This window comes from Schistocerca americana, chromosome X (assembly GCF_021461395.2).
Source record: "Schistocerca americana isolate TAMUIC-IGC-003095 chromosome X, iqSchAmer2.1, whole genome shotgun sequence".
Taxonomy (NCBI): Eukaryota; Metazoa; Arthropoda; class Insecta; order Orthoptera; family Acrididae; genus Schistocerca; species Schistocerca americana.
This window is the reverse complement of record NC_060130.1, coordinates 471919181-471937690: the sequence shown is the minus strand read 5'-3', so window position 1 is coordinate 471937690 and position 18510 is coordinate 471919181. Positions and strand designations below refer to the sequence as shown.

At 46.7% G+C, this 18510-nt stretch overlaps 1 protein-coding gene and 1 pseudogene across 3 annotated transcripts in view; one reads left to right on the top strand and one right to left on the bottom strand.

The window, feature by feature from the left end:
• Positions 1-5976, bottom strand: part of LOC124555341 (gelsolin, cytoplasmic) — a 292177-nt gene extending 286201 nt beyond the window's left edge. For all 3 annotated transcript variants that reach the window (XM_047129222.1, XM_047129220.1, XM_047129221.1), the window contains exon 1: positions 5839-5976. In XM_047129222.1, coding sequence (XP_046985178.1) covers positions 5839-5901 — 63 coding nt within the window. In that variant the 5' untranslated portion in view covers positions 5902-5976. The remainder of the gene's footprint in view (positions 1-5838) is intronic.
• Positions 5977-9185: 3209 nt separating this feature from the next.
• Positions 9186-9303, top strand: LOC124557135 (annotated as a pseudogene).
• Positions 9304-18510: the final 9207 nt, after the last annotated feature.

Here is an 18510-nt window from a genome sequence, read left to right as displayed (position 1 = left end):
AAGTCCCAATTGTTACACAGTCCCATTTTTTCACGGTCCACTCTAGCCACTGTCGTAAATGATGTGGATAAACTCTCGTACATACGAAGTACCGGGGCGAATAACCTCCACTGCCATCTTTAGCCTGGCGTTCCTCCCATGGTGTGGCCAGGAAGGGAAACGATTTGGGGCCATATTTCTTAACATTGAAGTTAGTCTTTGCTCGCTTAGAGACTGGTGGCGGCGAACCACCAGCAAGAGATGACATACTACGCTTCATGGCGTGTCATCCGCCCTGATGCCACCCACTCCGACCGCGGGCCCTCCCCACGGACGTCACCCAGCCTCTGCAAGGGCCACCTGGCAAGATGACCATTACCAGGAGTCTCGATGCCCCAGAGTGGCAGGCATCTACTCTTGGCATACGTGGAAAGTTAACGGCGCAGGCATCAGCAGAGCGATCCCTGTGTGGTCAGGGGGCTACAACCAACAGGGTATATGATGGCCCCACACAACGGACTGGCTACTGTGCTGGATATGAGGTGCTAAGAAGTCCATGGTCATCGTCGGCGCAGAAAGCGACACTGCATAGAGGATAGTGGAAAACACATGCAGGAAGATGTCATCGCCCAAGAGATGGAGAACGTGTGGGACTGCAGTGCGACGACGAGAAAGTGGGCTAAAGATCTCAATGCACGATGGACATTATGCACCATGTAAGGCGCTTTTCCCCAATTGGCTCGCTCTTCGGGAAAATTTAGAAAGATGGAGGTCAAAGCCGACAGGGGACCATCAGATAAAGGCCGAAACGTGTGAGACTCCTTTTAGTCGCCTCTTACGACAGGCAGGAATACCTTGGGCCTATTCTAACCTCCATACCCGCAAGGGGGTTGTAAGTCTTTCCGATTCGCAATATCACTGAGGCAAAAGAGATTGCTGATTTAATAGCAGGTAGGGCCAACATCCAGTAATAAGGTCAATTTAGTACGGCATTTGAAGAAACGACATATCCGTTGAAATCTCTGAACTACACCAAACTGACAATGACCGAGGCTAATAGCAAATATTTAACCTTGTAAAGTAAAGTATCAGAATGTCGTTCGTGGTAGTACTTAAAGTATTGAAAGGCTTATACAGGGTGACTTATCGAATTATATGAAGAAAATGTAAATTAGTTACAAACTACGGCGTGCACACACTTTATTCAACATGTAAACGTCACTACAGATATTCGGGTTTGGGTTACATGTTCCATATGTCTGGCATCATTGGTGATGTGGCGCAGACGGATAGCGAAATTCTGCATGACCCGCTGAAGTGTCAGAACATCGATGTATGCACCTCCTAAACCGCTGTTTTCAGCTCAGCAATGGTTTTGGGGTTATTGCTATACGTCTTGTCTCTAATATGGCCCCACAAAAAGGAGTCATGTGTTCAGGTCTGGAGAATGTGGCGCAAATGAGGCCCATGCCAGAGGCCACTGGACACCCCAGAGCCAGAGTGCGGTCCCCAAAGTACTCCTTCTGGACGTCAAACACTACAGCTTCGATGGGATCGAGCTCCGCCTTGCACGAACGACGTCTTGTCGAAATCAGGGTCACTCTGGATAATGGGGGTGAAATCATCTTCCAAAACCTTCACGTATCTTTCGGTAGTCACCGTGACATCAAGGAATATCGCAGCGATTATTCCTTGACTGGAAGTCGCACACCACACAGTCACCCGTTGAGGGTGACTTCTCGATCGCGAAATGTGGATTCTCAGTCCCCCAAATGCGTCAATTTCGCTTACTGATACACCCATCCAAATGAAAGTCGGCCTCGTCGCTAAACCAAACCATGCATGCGCATACTAAATCCATCATGCCCCGTCGCTAACCGTGCAGTTTGAACGTCCCAACGCAAAACCGTTCAGAAGTTCTGACGATTTTATTTCATATAGTTCAATAATTGTCACCCTGTACCTGTCTCCAGCTTGTGGTCTAGTGGTTAGCGTTGCTGCCTCTGGATCATGGGGTCCCGGTTTCGATTCCCGGCCGGGTTGGGGATTGGGTGTTATTTCATCATCAGCACCACTATTTACGACAGTGGCTAGAGTGGACTGTGAAAAAATGGGACTGTGTAACAATTGGGACTTTGTACGGGCGCTGATGACCGCGCAGTTGAGCGCCCCACACAACAAACATCAGACCCTATATTTAGGCCAATGGAAGTACATTTATGAAATAAAAGCATTTTGCATTTTGGAAGGCTACATTTTGCTTATTTGAAATTTAAGGGAACAGTCAGTCCATCTTTGCTCTTTATTTTTTCACGGGCAAATGCTCTCTCTCTCTCTAGTTTTTAAGCACTACCTACGAACCAGCCCAAAATCTTCACATTTGCTAGTACCTCTTCTACCTTCCAAACTTCACAGAAGCTATCGAGCATGTCTTGTTGAGTCAACAATTTTAGAAGAAAGGATAGTTCAGATAAATGGCTTATCCACAGCCTATGGGATTAATTATGGACAGAAATCCCTAGGCTATGGTAAGCCATTTCTGTGTTATATCAATTCTTCCAGAAGTGTTTGTCCCGCAAAGTACGTAGGCCAAGTTCTATGAAGTTTGGAAGGTAGGAGATTAGATACTGGCGGAAGTGAAGCTGTGAGGGCGGGTCGCGAGTCATCCTTGATATCTCGGTCGGTGGAGCACTTGCCTGCGAGAGATGTCACAGGTTCCGCACGCAGTTTTAATCCGTCAGGCACTTTCAAATTAGCGCACACTCCATTGAATAATGAAAATTCATTCTCTTGGATTGTTTCTACAAAATTTAATTCAGTTGTACGACTAAAATCAACATGTGGGGCCGGATATGCAAAATTGTATGCATGGCACATTGGGGGTCAATGTGCGTACATCTATATGAAACCGTCTTCACGAAGCAATCTAAAAATCGTTCATGTGGGCCCAACGGTAAATCTAAATCAACATCTGTATGTAGACGTCGCGCAAGCCACCTCATGGAATCTGACGATGGTTATTTCAGGCACCACTACTATTTCTTCCCCATACCTACTTATTTTGCTGATAGTGTTGGGGAGAAAAAAAAACATCGTTGGCAAGCCTAAATGCAATCTCGATGAATGTCCCTGTATGCTGTCAGTCGCTTCCGAGATGTATGTGAGGAAGTGCAATTTTTCTTGCCTCTTCTTTAAGCTTTGCTTCTCAGGATTTCGACAGTAGAACTCTTCAGTGAGGAACATTGCTTTTCATAGCTTCTGACAACACTGTTCTGCTTCTGTGATGACTAGCTAGAACGAACCAGTGAGAGTATGATTCTCTTTAGATATTTCGATCTTCATATCAATCATATTGTATGGATCCCACAATAACGAGTAATATTCGAGAATCTAAGAACAAGTTTTGTATGTCACATCTTCCCCAAGTAAATTTCAATTACTAAAGATTCTTCCAAAGAATTTCAGTTTGTTATTTGCCTAACCAAAAACTAATTTTGTGTGGTCATTCACGCTAATATCTCTGGATACACACTGACTACGGTTGTGACTGATTGCAGAGTGTGTAATACAATAACGAGAGATCCTTTCGTTTATCGAACTGCTATTTCAGTCATTTAGTACTAGGGAGTTCTGCAGCGGATGCCATATAATTTTCTTCCGAAAGGAGTTTCTTCCCAGTGTTTAGTCTGTCATAGCAGGTACAATAATCAGACTACGCGGTAGTAGTTGTGCACGAGCGAAAAAATGAACTCTGCAACAATACACTGCAGATGGATGTCATTCGATTACAAAAATATCTTACATATTACGACTAGAAAGAAATATTAATTCTGCCTGTTTTATAAACGCAAAAACTTTTCTGTAACGTGGTGAGTCAATTTGGTAGGTATCCAAAAGAAGCAATGGTATGGCGTACTTTATTTATCAATTATAAAAACATTTCGGCTGCCGAAACTGTGCCAGCAGACGTTCCACATTTTCCATTTAAATTAATTTATGCATGCGATAACTCGGAAAATCTAAACACAGGAATCTGTTGGAATCTGTTATGGAGGAAACATGGATTGAAACATCCTAAGACTTACAAGTAAATCAATCTTTCTAGTCTGATAAAACGTTTACTACTGCGGACTGACTATAGGATTGTTGCGACAAACTCACTTCATGTTTAGTGACAGTGCTAAAAAAATGTTCATTTATACAGCTAAATTCTGCTCAGTTTTGCTGCGTGAATGCCGTACAGTGCCCTATTTTAGTGTAACTCGAAGACATACACGAAAACATTGCAGCGGAAGCCGTTCTTGACCTGTGATTTCGCCAAATTAAATAGCTTAAAATGTCAAAACATCTGCGGCGTTGTGCGCACAGTTGCACAAAAGAGCATTTAGCTGGCTCTCCCCAACCTGTGGCTTACTAACGCGTTGCGTTATCGTTATATTAGCGTATACAGATAGGAAAGGGCCTTACAAGATGTAAACACTTGTGCTGCGGAAACAAACCTATTCTTCGGATGTATATTTATTCTGGGAAAGCATTTACTGACAAGAGGACGATATGTCAGGCTGAGTCATACGAAGTAATTTGTCAACAATGCACAACAAGGCAAGCTACATCCACAGGCGTGCTAGTTTACACTACAGGGACTCAGTCATCCACAACACACGACATTAACAAGAGAGGATACCATTGGGATCGCAGCGCGTTTGAGTTTATCAGGGACACAAGACTTGCACAAGTGGGTGTTGCCGCGGTTCTTCCAGCAACGATTACATTTATGTTATGAATACAAACTAACAGCACTTCCTTACCGAAATACTACATTAATTCATTTTTTGTATTGACTGCACGGTGAATCAAACAACATGACCTGTCGCAATGATGCGTCAAACTTTAACAATTGAAGTTAGTATATTTGTTATTTATATAATTCTCACAGCCCAGCCCCAGTTTCTGTGATCAGGAACTGAAGGGATTGAGTAGGATTGTCACTAACGACAGATTTATTCCTACAATACGTTTGACATTTTCTGGAAATTTTTCGGCGAGAAAAAGACGGCAACGTGGTTAAAGCATAATATGGGCAACTTTACTTCATCTATTATAAACAATGTATTTTTACGAAGCCTAGAACTGTCAATTACTTAAACAGTACGTTATTGTAACATTTACGTGTTTTCATTGGTAGTATCACGCGTTTCTGGAAACCATTCCTATTTTTTAGTACTGTAGAAATTCACATTAGTGTTGGATGTCATATCTGCAAGTGTGGTGTTCTGCTTCTCTTGCCCTGTGTCGTCTTTATATGATCTTACGTTACTGTACCGTCTCCACTAGGCAGAAGTCCATAAAAACGCAAAACATCATTCACACTGTTTATCACAATATGTTATGATTTAACGTAAAGCAAACAGTGTGGACGACGTTTTGCATATGTGCGATTTTCTGCATACTGAAGTAGTCACAATAACTGAAGATCATAAAAACACGTCTGCAGGGTGAGTGAAGCAGAACAGTGCACACACACACATCACAACAAATACTACGGTAAATTCCATAGCACTTGAAAATGAGACTTTCCCGACACGCGTTGTGCTATATATGAAAAGAAAGGTTTATCTAGTGCAGAAATTAAGTATTTACATATTACTGTTGGGTATTCAGAAGCGTGCAATATGTTTCCTCTTAGCAATGTAGCATTTCTGTAATTTTTTGAAGTATTCTAATTTTAATTACATATTTGACAACCTCGCGAGTGAAATGATCTTCAATGAAGCAGTGAACACCTGATTCTAGAAAAAAATGTTCCATCTTTTACGTAACTGCTTTGTTATTAAACATTAGTGACGGCTCGCTACTCACCTCGACTCTCCATACGGCGATGCCAGCCTGTTTGCCGGCGTCCTCGAATGCTGGTGGCACCATGGCAGCAGCCGCAGCTATGACCTGTCTCGCCGGCTTCGCAGCTAGCAATGACGGCGCCGTCGCGACGCGCGCCAGCCTTCGCGGCGCTGGTCCTACTGCGCATGCGCGAGAGCAGAGGCGTGGCCGCGCAGCGACTACTCGCCGCCACCGCCGCAGGACACTCGGGGTTCACAGACAGAGCGGCTCCTCGGGTTGATAGCAGAAAACTATCGTCCAGGAGTGCTGCAGTCAATAACTCTAAGCATCGTGGCAAGTAATCGAAAAGAGATTGGATATGCTGTTAGGTAATCCCCTCCACGCGAGATCGCAGACATCAACGCTGCTTGCTGGACTGCCGTGGCCGAAGACATGTTATACGGGCAATTTGTCAGGGAAGCGAAGCAATGGTATCAGTAATTCCTTGCTGCCTATAGCCGCTCACTTTCCACTCTAATTACTGTACATTGAGTGGATCGTTCGTCTAATATACCACGAGAGACAAAGCCAGTAGATGTGGTCAGCGCAGTATATGGAGGCTGATGCGCAGTGCGCAGTTTTCGACTGAGGCGCTGGGCTCCTTTCGGAAGGAGAGGCCTTGCTTGTTCGCCTGCTTTCGGCTGGTCCGCGACACGCTGCGGTGACAGAATCTAAATGCACGCGCAAACGATTTTACAGAAAATATTCTGTGAAAGCATCTCATTTTTGCGGTACTTATAGCTTCGTGTGTCAGCTTTATGATGACATGACCATTATTTCGTTAATGGCCATAGTTATTGTGATATCTACATTTAAGACACTACGTGAAATTCGAAAAAGTTTGCAAAGAAAAATAGGGGTCGTTATGATTTTATATTTGGTGCGTACGATATACCGGGTGATCAAAAAGTCAGTATAAATTTGAAAACTTAATAAACCACGGAATAATGTAGATAGAGAGGTAAAAATTGACGAACATGCTTGGAATGACATGGGGTTTTATTAGAACCACCCCATATTGCTAGACGCGTGAAAGATCTCTTGCGCACGTTGTTTGGTGATGATCGTGTGCTCAGCCGCCACTTCCGTCATGCTTGGCCTCCCAGGTCCCCAGACCTCAGTCCGTGCGATTATTGATTGGCTCTGGGGTTACCTGAAGTCGCAAGTGTGTCGTGATTGACCGACATCTCTAGGGATGCTGAAAGACAACATCCGACGCCAATGCCTCACCATAACTCCGGACATGCTTTACAGTGCTGTTCACAACATTATTCCTCGACTACAGCTATTGTTGAGGAATGATGGTGGACATGTTGAGCATTTCCGGTAAAGAACATCATCTTTGCTTTGTCTTACTTTGTTATGCTAATTATTGCTTTTCTGATCAGATGAAGCGCCATCTGTCGGACATTTATTGAACTTTTGTATTTTTTTGGTGCTAATAAAACCCCGTGTCATTCCAAGCGTGTGGGCTAATTTGTACTTCTCTATCTACATTATTCCGTGATTTATTCAGTTTTCAAATTTATACTGACTTTTTGATCACCTGGTATGTTGCTGTCGCGCGCGCCAATGATAAAGCCAGAATGAAATATCTACAACATGTCTCATATTTCATAAACGGTTTCAGATATCGAAACGAGATTTTGGCAAATGACAGTATGCAAAGAGAAAAACATTTTGCCGTATGGTCGTTCCGCTAACTACAGACTTTTTCAACGAAATAATGTAATTTTTAAGGGCCATCGATAGCTGATGAAACGAGAAATGATGTGGGTTAAAAAAAGAGTAAGTGAAGACGCTACACGTTTTTGTACAAAGGATGTGCTTTTCCACAAGCTGTCGTTACTTTTCATTAGCTTCTCAATTAACACACTTAATAAACCGCTGTTTCAGTATTCCCTCGCAACTACGTCTGCACAACATGCTTGTGAGGTGACATTGTGTAAACTTCGCTGTGTTTCGGCAAAAGAAGCAAATTTTAACATGGTAACAAGAGAAATGTAGGTATTACTCAAAATACGCCACTCATGACGCATCTCTGTAAGTTATAAATTGGTAACAACCGAGACGAAAATAAATTGCTGCGTTTTCAGCGGAATTCTTTTTAAACAATAACCAACGTAGGGGTGCCAGGAGATCTTTTTGAGTGGTCACCATGCGGAAGTGGGCGTGGGCACTTACAAAAATCTGAGCAAAGACTTCAGTATGGAACGGCACTACCCCTCCAGCGGTCGGTATTTTCCCTACAGCAGCTCCCCACGCAACCTCCATCACTATCGTTCTACCCACGCGTGCCCTGCTGATGGCTCATCTACCGGCCACGTTACTCTGCGTGCCTCTGCCGGCGCCCAGTTTGACGCCGTGTTCGTTGATTTACGGAAGGAGTTCGATACAGTTCGCACTGCTACCTAATGAGCAAAACACGAGTGTACGGAATATCAGACCAGCTTCGTGACTGGATTAGAGAGTTTCCAGGAAACAGAATTTCATTTCAGACCAGCTTTGTGACTTGATTAAACAGTTTCCAGGAAACAGTGTTTCATTCTTAATGGCGAGAAATCTGCAGACGTACCCCTGGCGAATGTTACATGACTATTACTTTTCACAATATACAGGCTGGTTATAAACAATCTGAAAAGCTTGTCAGGACGTTGCAGGGTAGGTTGTGCTGACAAATAATTTTTAAGAAAAAAATTACCATTGACGTTAGTCAATCAGGCCGTTGCGCGCGCAGATTCAAGCGGCCGCCAGAGGCGGTGTCGCCAAACTTGTGCGTCGTTTGGTTTCCTATAACCGAACAAGAGAGTGATACAAAAACGAGATGGGACTATAGTAAGAATCGAACCCGAGCCAGTCGTCTCGTGCGCAACCGTCTACACTATGGGAACAACTGACATTAACTGTACTCGGAGGGACGGCCTGATTGCTTAAATTTGACGCTAATTAACTCGGAAACGGAGCAATGTATCGAATTTTTTTATGTAAAGATTACATTTCAGCGCCGGCCAGAGTGGACGAGCGGTTCTAGGCGCTACAGTCTGGAACCGCACGACCGCTACGGTCGCAGGCTCGAATCCTGCCTCGGGCATGGATGTGTGTGATGTCCTTAGGTTTAAGTAGTTCTAAGTTCTAGGGGACTGATGACCTGAGATGTTAAGTTCCATTAGTGCTCAGAGCCATTTAAACTTACTTTTTTTTTTTTTTTTTTTTAAACAAACAGCGCTGCAAAACCATTACAAGTTCTTCCGACTGTTTATGACCATATGACCATTCTGTGTATAAACAGGGTGTTTGTTTCAATTTGAGACGTCTAAATATATCAAAAAGGCAACGGCCTTGCCGCAGTGGAAACACCGGTTCCCGTCAGATCACAGAAGTTAAGCGCTGTCGGGCGTGGCTGGTACTTGGCTGGGTGACCGTCCAGGCCGCCATGGGCTGTTGCCATTTTTTGGGCTGCACTCAGCCTCGTGATGCTAACTGAGGAGCTACTCGACCGAATAGTAGCGGCTTCGGTCAAAGAAAACCATCCTAACGACCGGGAGAGCGGTGTGCTGACCACACGCCTCTCCTATCACAATCTTCGTCTGAGGATGACACGGCGGTCGGATGGTCCCGATGGGCCACTTGTGGCCTGAAGACGGAGTGCTAAATATATCAGAAACGACGCATAGTACGAAAAAATGTTGTGTGTGAAAAGTTAATATTGGTAAAGGGTACATATGTCTGTGCTGCAACTGACCACTTCTTAACCACCCCTACTGCGTGGACGGGGTGAACTTCCTACTTTCAAAATGTGAACCCCCATTTTTATCGTATATTCGGATTATATGGCCAACAAATGAGTACGGTTTAATCCATTTGTGGTAGATGGCGCTGTAATCAACAAATAGCAAGTGTGCCAGTTTTTTAAATTAAAAACCTGCACATTTGCGTCTACATGCCATTTACGATGTAAGTGCAAACCTTTGCATTCTAGCGGTTGATATTGATGTTTAGAGGTTATTTGAGTGTGGCAAATGTGATTGTAAAGTACAAGTAATATGGAGTAGGAGGAGATTAATGTTTACAGTCCCGTGAACAACGAGGCCATTACAGATGGAGCACGAGCTCGGATTAGGGAAGGATGGGGAAGGAAATCGGCCGTGCTCTTTCAAAGAAACCATCCCGGCATTTTCCTGAAGCGATTTAGGGAAATAACGGGAAACCTAAATCAGGATGGCCGGAGACGGGTTTGAACCGTCGTCCTCCCGAATGCGGGTAATGTGGACGGACAATTTTGGCAAGCAGGCTATTTGTACGGTATAGTAGTTTTCTGTTCCCTGTGGGGTTGATTGTAGCTAGTCACCAAACCATCGGAATGCTTGATTTCGGTAGCCACCCTACAACCATTATTAATACAGTAACTGATAAGGTACATTGTCCACGAACACTCACAGAGATCAAGCACCCCAATGGTGAGAGTCAGTGGGATTCAAGAAATCAAGCATCCCAATGTGAACAAATGGTTCAAATGGCTCTGAGCACTATGGGACTGAAAATCTGAGGTCATCAGTCCCCTAGAACTTAGAGCTACTGAAACCTAACTAACCTAAGGACATTACACACATCCATGCCCGAGGCAGGATTCGAACCTGCGACCGTAGCAGCAGCTCGGTTCCAGACTGAAGCGCCTACAATCGCTCGGCCACAACGGCCGGTACAATGTGAACAGAAATCTATTACATCCATCGAATGAATGTGTGGTGTTTGTTCTTTCGGACATGTTCGAAAGAACAGGCACTACACATTCATATAACTGATGCGCCTCGATGGACAATGAATCCTCAACCTTAAGTGCGAATGCACCTTTACGTTTGTCCTCCAGCGAGAAACTAAAATTAGCAAGCATGGAGGATATGGACGGGGACTGCGGATACTAGGGGGGGGGGGGATGTGAGTCGGTCGGGAAGTGCGCCGAGATAGTTCACGTATTTGCAATAAACACTGTGTCGAGATGGCGCAGTGGTTTAATTCAACTGCATAGTAAGCAGGAGATTCGGGATTCGAGTACTGGATCGAGACACATGCTCACTCGTTGCCGCTGATCCTGAGTGAAGTCGTGATGCAGTTGATATAATTAGTTACTTCCCTTTCTTTTCTTTTCTCCCCGCCTCTGCCTTCAATATCTGGATTACGCTAAACGTATTTTCTAACCAGACATTGAAACAGCTAACCATATCATGCTGTACAATCAAATTTGGAACACTAAAGTTAATTTTGAACATAAATCTTAACGCAACATCCTGGCAGATTAAAACTGTATGCCGGATCGAGACTCGAACTCGGGACCTTTGCCTTTCGCGGGCAAGTGCTCTACCATCTGAGGGCACAGTTCGAGTCTCGGTCCGGCACACCGTTTTAATTTGCCAGAAAGTTTCTTATGAGCGGACACTCCGCTGCAGAGTGAAAATCTCATTCTGGATAAGTCTTAACCGTTAGAACACAAATATTTACATATATTTATGAAGATGGTTACTGTTCTTTCGGATATGTCTGAAAGAACAGATACCATCTTCATAAATATATATAGTTAAGGGTCAGCGGCCATTTGACCATCTTCTTCTGTGCGGATGCACAAACAGTGATCGAACTCTTACGAGAATCGGCAAAAAGCCGCGAGTAATGAGTATGATGGACAGGGGCATATAGAATATAGTGCGGGACAATAAGTTGGGAATGTGGGTCTCACGGGAGGCGTGCTAGTGATAAGTCCCTGCAGTCGCCCCATCCTCTGCGTCCTCGGTGGCTCAGCTACAGTCCGGCTTTCGCCGCCGTGCAGTGCGGACGTGTTGTTATTTCCGCCTGCGGAGCGCGCGCGCTCGCTGTTGTTTACATTTCAGCGGCCGTCACTTACGTGTCGCTTACGTGCACTAGAATCATGGCCAACCGTTTTCGAAAATCAACTTTACGTTTCAACTTCTGCAACGACTACGCACGACCAAAGGCTTTGGAAGTGGAACGCTTCCTACGCGACGTTGCTAAGATCCCAGCTTCTGACATCTTGGGCATCCATTTGTCCATATTAAGCAGTACTGTGTACGTCAAAGTCGTCAATGACGCGGTATGTGAAAGAATACTTCGTGACACCAACCATGGATTACGCTTTTGCCACGCCGACGGCAATGTCGGAGCGGTCACTGTCGACCATGCCGGCTTAGGAATGCGCACCATACGAGTTTTCGAACTCCCGTTCGAGCTTCCAGCAGAAGACGTTATCGCGGCTTTCCGCCCCTATGGCACTGTACATGGCCACACTGCCGAACGCTGGGCGCAATTCCAAACGTACCCTGTTCTTAACGGTGTACGGCAGATCACCATCGATCTCCATCGCCACGTGCCATCTTACCTGCAAATTAGCGGGTGCCGCGCGGTTGTCATATACGACGGCCAACCCAAGACCTGTTCCGGGTGCGGCAAAGAAGGCCACCTCAGATCTGAGTGTCTTCAGCGACGAATCACCCAATTGCCAGCCGCTACTGTGGCACCTCCGGCTCCGACGACGGTTTTACCGATCACCTACGCATCGGCGCTCTGTTCTCCTCCCACCGGCCGCCGCCCATCGGACCATGCACCGGTGACTCTTCCAGCTGCTACGGATACCGCTGGGGCCGACGCGTCGCGCTCAAAGCCTGACGCTACTCCGGCGCCACTACCAACAGCGACGACTTCCGACACCCATCCGCCTGAACATATGGACGCCCCTTCATTTGACGTTCCCGCGACGGCCTTCCTCTCAGAGCGACGCGACTCCCTCCCGTCTTCCGACACGGAGGGACGAACCCGCAAACAACGTTCACCTAAGAGGCGCAAGAGGAGGCGCCGTACGGTCTCGGAACGAGACGGATCACCACCCCCCGATGCTCCAGAAGCCGTCCGACCCGACGAGGCCTCGGAGAACCTACACGACGATATGAATGACGACAACATGACGCCGAATGTGGATACGTCGATGCCTACTCTACTGGCTCGCTCAGGTGCTCCTGAACCAATGGACTCCACAGATGCGACTGCCGCCGAGACGTCCTCAGCCCCTACGACCGAAGTGGAACGTACGACCATCACAACGACAACGCCTTCAATGGTGCGGAGTGAGGACGTCGATGAGGAGCCGGACCACACGCTGGGGACAGAGTCACCCCAGACGGAAGCATCGTTACGCCGCTGACAATGCCGTCAGGTGGCGTACGGCACGACTCACCGTTGCCTCGTCCCACTTCATCCTCCGCCGGTGGAGTTCCCCTCCACGGCGGGTTACGGCTCCAAACCTACCGAATAGCGACGATCAACACTAACACCATTAGCTCACCCGTGAAACTTCAACTGCTGCGAGAGATGATATGGGCGTCGGACGTCGATGTCGCACTACTACAGGAAGTACACCTGGCCACACTACCAGACGTCGCGGGATATAACACTTATCCTTCTCCTGGTGACCACCTGGGACGCGGCGTAGCCATCTACGCCAGAGAAGGCATTCCAGTGGCCGATATCACATACCTTCCATCTGCCAGAGGCATGGCCGTCACCGTCATGGGGACGCGTATCATCAACATTTACGCTCCGTCAGGCTCCACCCGCAGACGCGACAGGGCCCTCTTCTACTCAGAAGAAATCGCTCCTTTGTTTCTTGGACGCTGCGACCATTACTTGCTTGGGGGTGATTTTAATTGTGTCTTGCACCCTAAAGATCAAGTGCCCCACTACAACACCTGTCAAGAACTGCGTCTTGTCGTCCGAGATCTGTCGCTCCGCGACACTTGGGAAGTTCGGCACGGCGACGCGCCTGGACATACTTACCAGACGAGTCACTCCGCGAGCCGCCTTGATAGAATTTACGTCTCTCGGGAACTCACACCTGCAGTCCAAGGTGCAGAACTTTGGCCCCTGGCATTTTCGGACCACTGTGCCTACATCTGCAACATTCTCTTCCCCAAGCAAGTGGTCTGGCGTAGTCGTGCACCGTGGAAGCTAAACACCTCCCATCTTCATGATCCCGAATGTCTTCAACGTGTTACCGAGACATGGGCCACCTGTGAACGTCGCTTACCTAAATACTGCACGACCTTGACCTGGTGGCTAGAATGTGCCAAACCTGCCATTCGACGTACTTTGATTCAGTATGGAAAGGAAGTTGCTATGTGGCGCCGGCACACTACCGACTATTTCTACGCCGTTCTCCGCGACCTGGACGCCCAACCGCCCACCCCCGACACCCAGAGGGAACGCAGCAGGATTAAGGCGCAAATTGTATCTTTGACACGCCGTAGACTGCAGGGGGCTATGGTGCGAACCCGACGTCAAGATTCGGCGGAACAAGAACATCCGACCATGCATCATATCGCCTCCGATAGGAAACATCGACGACGACAACTCATCACCGAGATCACCACCTGTCGCGGCCAGCACGTCACTTGCCAGGCCGAAATCGTCAGTGCGTTTGTCGACCACTACCGCACAATGTACCAGGAGGAGACTACCAACAACCACGCTGAGGAGTCTGTGTTACCACACGTAACTCGCACCCTCACCAGCGACAAAGCGGACGAGTTGCTGGAGCCCATTACGCGTGACGAAATCCACGATGCAATCAAAAAAGGTGCTCTGAATAAGTCACCTGGTGTCGACGGATTGCCGATAGAATTTTATCGCGCTTTCTTCACACTAATGGCATCACGGTGGACAACGATGTTTAATGAACTGCTGACGATAGGGAACGCCGTACCGCCGTCCTTCGTCACGGGAATTATTATACCCATCCACAAACCGACACCAGGTGTGACGACAGCACATTACCGTCCCCTGACTCTGCTTAACGCAGACTGTAAAATTTTTACACGCCTACTGGCAACGCGATGCCGCAAGATCCTGCCTAGCATTCTATCCCCGGAACAGACAACTCCGGGCGGCTCAGTTAATATACAAACGGCCACAGGAGAATGTCGCGATTTAATTGCACTGGCAGCGGCGTGCAGACTCCGCGCCGCAGTGGTTGCCATTGATTTTGACAGCGCATTCGACAAATTGCGGCATCTTTTTCTGTTCTCAGTGATGAACCGCATGGGTTTTCCACCAGCCTTCATCGACGTGATCCGGCGCCTGTACGGCACCGCCGAATCTCTGATTCAGGTTAACGGCCGTGTGGCGGGACCAGTGGCGATCCGGCGTTCCGTACGGCAAGGCTGCCCACTTTCGACCCTACTGTATGCCATAAGCCTGGAGCCACTCATCGGGAGTCTGACGAGCCACCTTTCTGGTCTCACTTTGCGACAGCACAGTTTTCGATGTCGTGCGTATGCGGACGACCTCCTCCTCTTGATCCGCTCACGGAGTGAAACACACACGGTACTTGATTTGATATCAACGTACGGCACTGCAGCGGGCAGTAACATGAATGTGGCTAAATCCGCGGCGATGCCCATTGGACGCGGCCTCTCACACGAAGACTTAGCACCTCTCCCGTGTGTACAACAACTACGATATCTTGGTATCATTTTCACCTCCACCGTGCGCCGCTCCGCTGCCATCAATTTTCGGCGTGCACTCCAAACTATCCGCACGACGGTGCGACAAAATCTTCTCCGACGACTCGATTCTTTACAACGTGTCCAATACCTGAATCAACATGTGGCGTCCAGAATGGTCCACATCGCACAGGTCCTCCCGCTGCCATCAACTATTGGACGCAGCCTCCAGGCTGCCCTTGGATACTTCCTTACGGCCGGTACGATCTTTAAGGTCCGCTGCGACACGCTCACCCTTCCCCCGCGAGCAGGAGGCCTCGGCCTTGTCAATGTACGACTCCGAGCGGCGTCCTTGTACATGTCCACCATGCACAAGCAGTGGCACGGGGGCACCTCCCTTACGCGCAGCTTGCTGGAAATTCTTGTGCCCGCGACCATAACACCACCAGTACCAGTCGGACACATCAAGCACCATTTGACGCACATTTCTGATTTCATCGTCGACTTCAGTTATGCTCACACACACTTACCGACCACGCGTTCTCCTCGACCTAAAGATTTTTACACCCCTCTCCTTCGTTCCATATCCAGCAACAATATCGAACTGAGACATCCGTCCACGGGGTGGCCAACGGTTTGGCGTCACATCCACCAGCCTTTTCTTCCCTCCAACGTCCGGGCAACATGGTACCAAGTCGCAAATGAAAAATTCGCCACAAATCATCGCCTTCACGCCATCGGACTACAGGACTCTCCACTTTGTTCCATTTGCCACCTCGTGGATGACGATGTCCATCAACTGACATGTACTGCCACCAGTGACGTCTGGAAACTTGCCCGACAGTTCGTTGCCTGTTACCTCCGCGTTCCGCCGGACTCGATTGACCCACGGACTTTTATCCATCCTGAGAATACTTATTTCCCCGCCTCCAAAAATCATGCGATTGTATGGGTCAAGGGATGGACGATCACCTACATGTATAATGGTGGCGACAAATCACGCCTTGATTTCTGGCAGTACTTACAAACCGCCCACAGTGAAGTCGAACAGCGACCACGCTACCGCGCCTTCTTCGCCAATTACCTACACGCGATCTTTACTTCACCCCCGCTCAGTTGGATGGTGCCACACGCCGACAGCACTCCCGCCCCCCCCCTGCTGACATCTGAGACTCCCCGCGCTACTTTCTACATTGTAACCCACAGTGGAATAGGCGCATGGACACGCGCCTCCTTTCTTTAATGCTCTACCCCAGACAACACTGGTCTTTCCCTCACTCCACTGTATATTGCTTCACGCCTCTTAGATTACATCAGACTTATTATTCTTTTTTTCCCTACACCATGTTAATAAAAAAAAAATTTCCTCGCCTTGTACGAGTATATTGTCTTGTGTTATTTTCGCCGGAAGGATGGCATTTCTGTTGTATTTAAGTTTGTACCAATAAAGATCTTTTTTTCATTTACCCTTTTCCTGGTGAAAAAAAAAAAAATAAAAAATAAAAAAAAAAATAAAAAAAAAAGTTGGTAGAGCACTTGCCCGCGAAAGGTAAAGGTCCCGAGTTCGAGTCTCGGTCGGGCACACAGTATACAGTAAATTTAAAAAAAAAAAAAAAAAAAAAAAAAAAAAAAAAAAAAAAAAAAAAAAAAAAAAAAAAAAAGCTGGATAGAGCATCTGCCATGTAAGCAGGAGATCCCGGGTTCGAGTACCGGACTAGGCACACATTTTCAACTCTCCCCATTGACTTATACCAACGCCTGTATGCAGCTAGGGGTATTCATTTCATTTTAATTACAAATGTTTACATGTTTCCCAATCGACTGGAAAAAGCGCAAGTAACTCTTGTTTATAAGAAGGGTAAAAGAACGGATCCACAAAATTACAGACCAATATCCGTAACATCGGTTTGCTGCAGAATTCAGAATATTCTCAGTTCGAATGTTATAAATTTCCTTGAGACAGAAAAGCTTCTGTCCACAAATCAGCTCATTGCTTGACTGAAATTCAGCTTTCCCTTCTCTCACATCCTATAATGCTAACTGGCGGATTCGATATTTCTAGATTTCCGAAACGCATTTGATACGATGCCCCACCGCAGACTGTCAACAAACGTACAAGCATATGGAATAGATACCCTGATAGGTGAATGGTTCGAAGACTTGTTAAGTAATAGAACATAGCGTGTGGTCTTCGACAGAGAGTGTTCAGCAGATACAAGGGTATCGTCAGGAGTGCCCTAGGGATGTGTGATAGGACCACTATTATTTTCTATATACGGTACATAAATGACCTGATGGACAGGATAAGCAGCAATCTGCGGCTGTTTGCTGATTTTCTGTGAGTAGTAGGGCAACAAGGACATCATCCCTCTCTGCATTGTTGCCAAAGTTATTCAAGATGGCAGATCAAAGATGGCAGCGATAGATGTTACAATGTTGCAATGAAATCATGGTGGGAAGTTCAAATTTTGGCCGGAAAAAAAGGTCAATTGGGCTCCATGCACTAACCTAACCCCATCTCCTCCCCTCCCCTCTCCCCCCTTCCTCCCCTCCCCCCCCCCCCCCGAAAATGGCGGAAGAAAGGCCACCTGGGCCACCTCCACTAATCTAAGAAAGTAGCGGGAAAAGTTTACTGGGAAAATAGGTCAATTGAGCTACATCCACTAACCTAACACATTCAACCGGCACTCCTTCCTAGTAATTGGCAGGGAAAGGACTAAGTCTATGTCCAGCTGCTGGAGAGGAAGAAATCTACTTTTTTTTTCAGTGTGAAGTTGGAACAATTTATTTGGGGATGGATTTCATATAGGTACGAAAAGGGGCTCACTATACTTTCAGCTATCTTCTTTTTCGAGGTCGTCCAATTACCCATTTTCACACCCGAAATACATACTCATGGATCACTGTACATAGGAAACATCTTAGGACTTTTGGTAGATCAGCGAATAAGACAAACAAATATTCTAGTATCTAATCTTTATTAACTCTTACATATACATTTGCATACAGAAAACAACCCTTTCCGTATTTTTGTCAGGTGTAGTTTTCATAATGTCCAATTTAATTTTTAACTTATAACATAAAACCACATCTGAATCATCCATTTATTTCTCCAGCCAGTAATTTGAGAAAAACAGAGAAGGTTTGTACC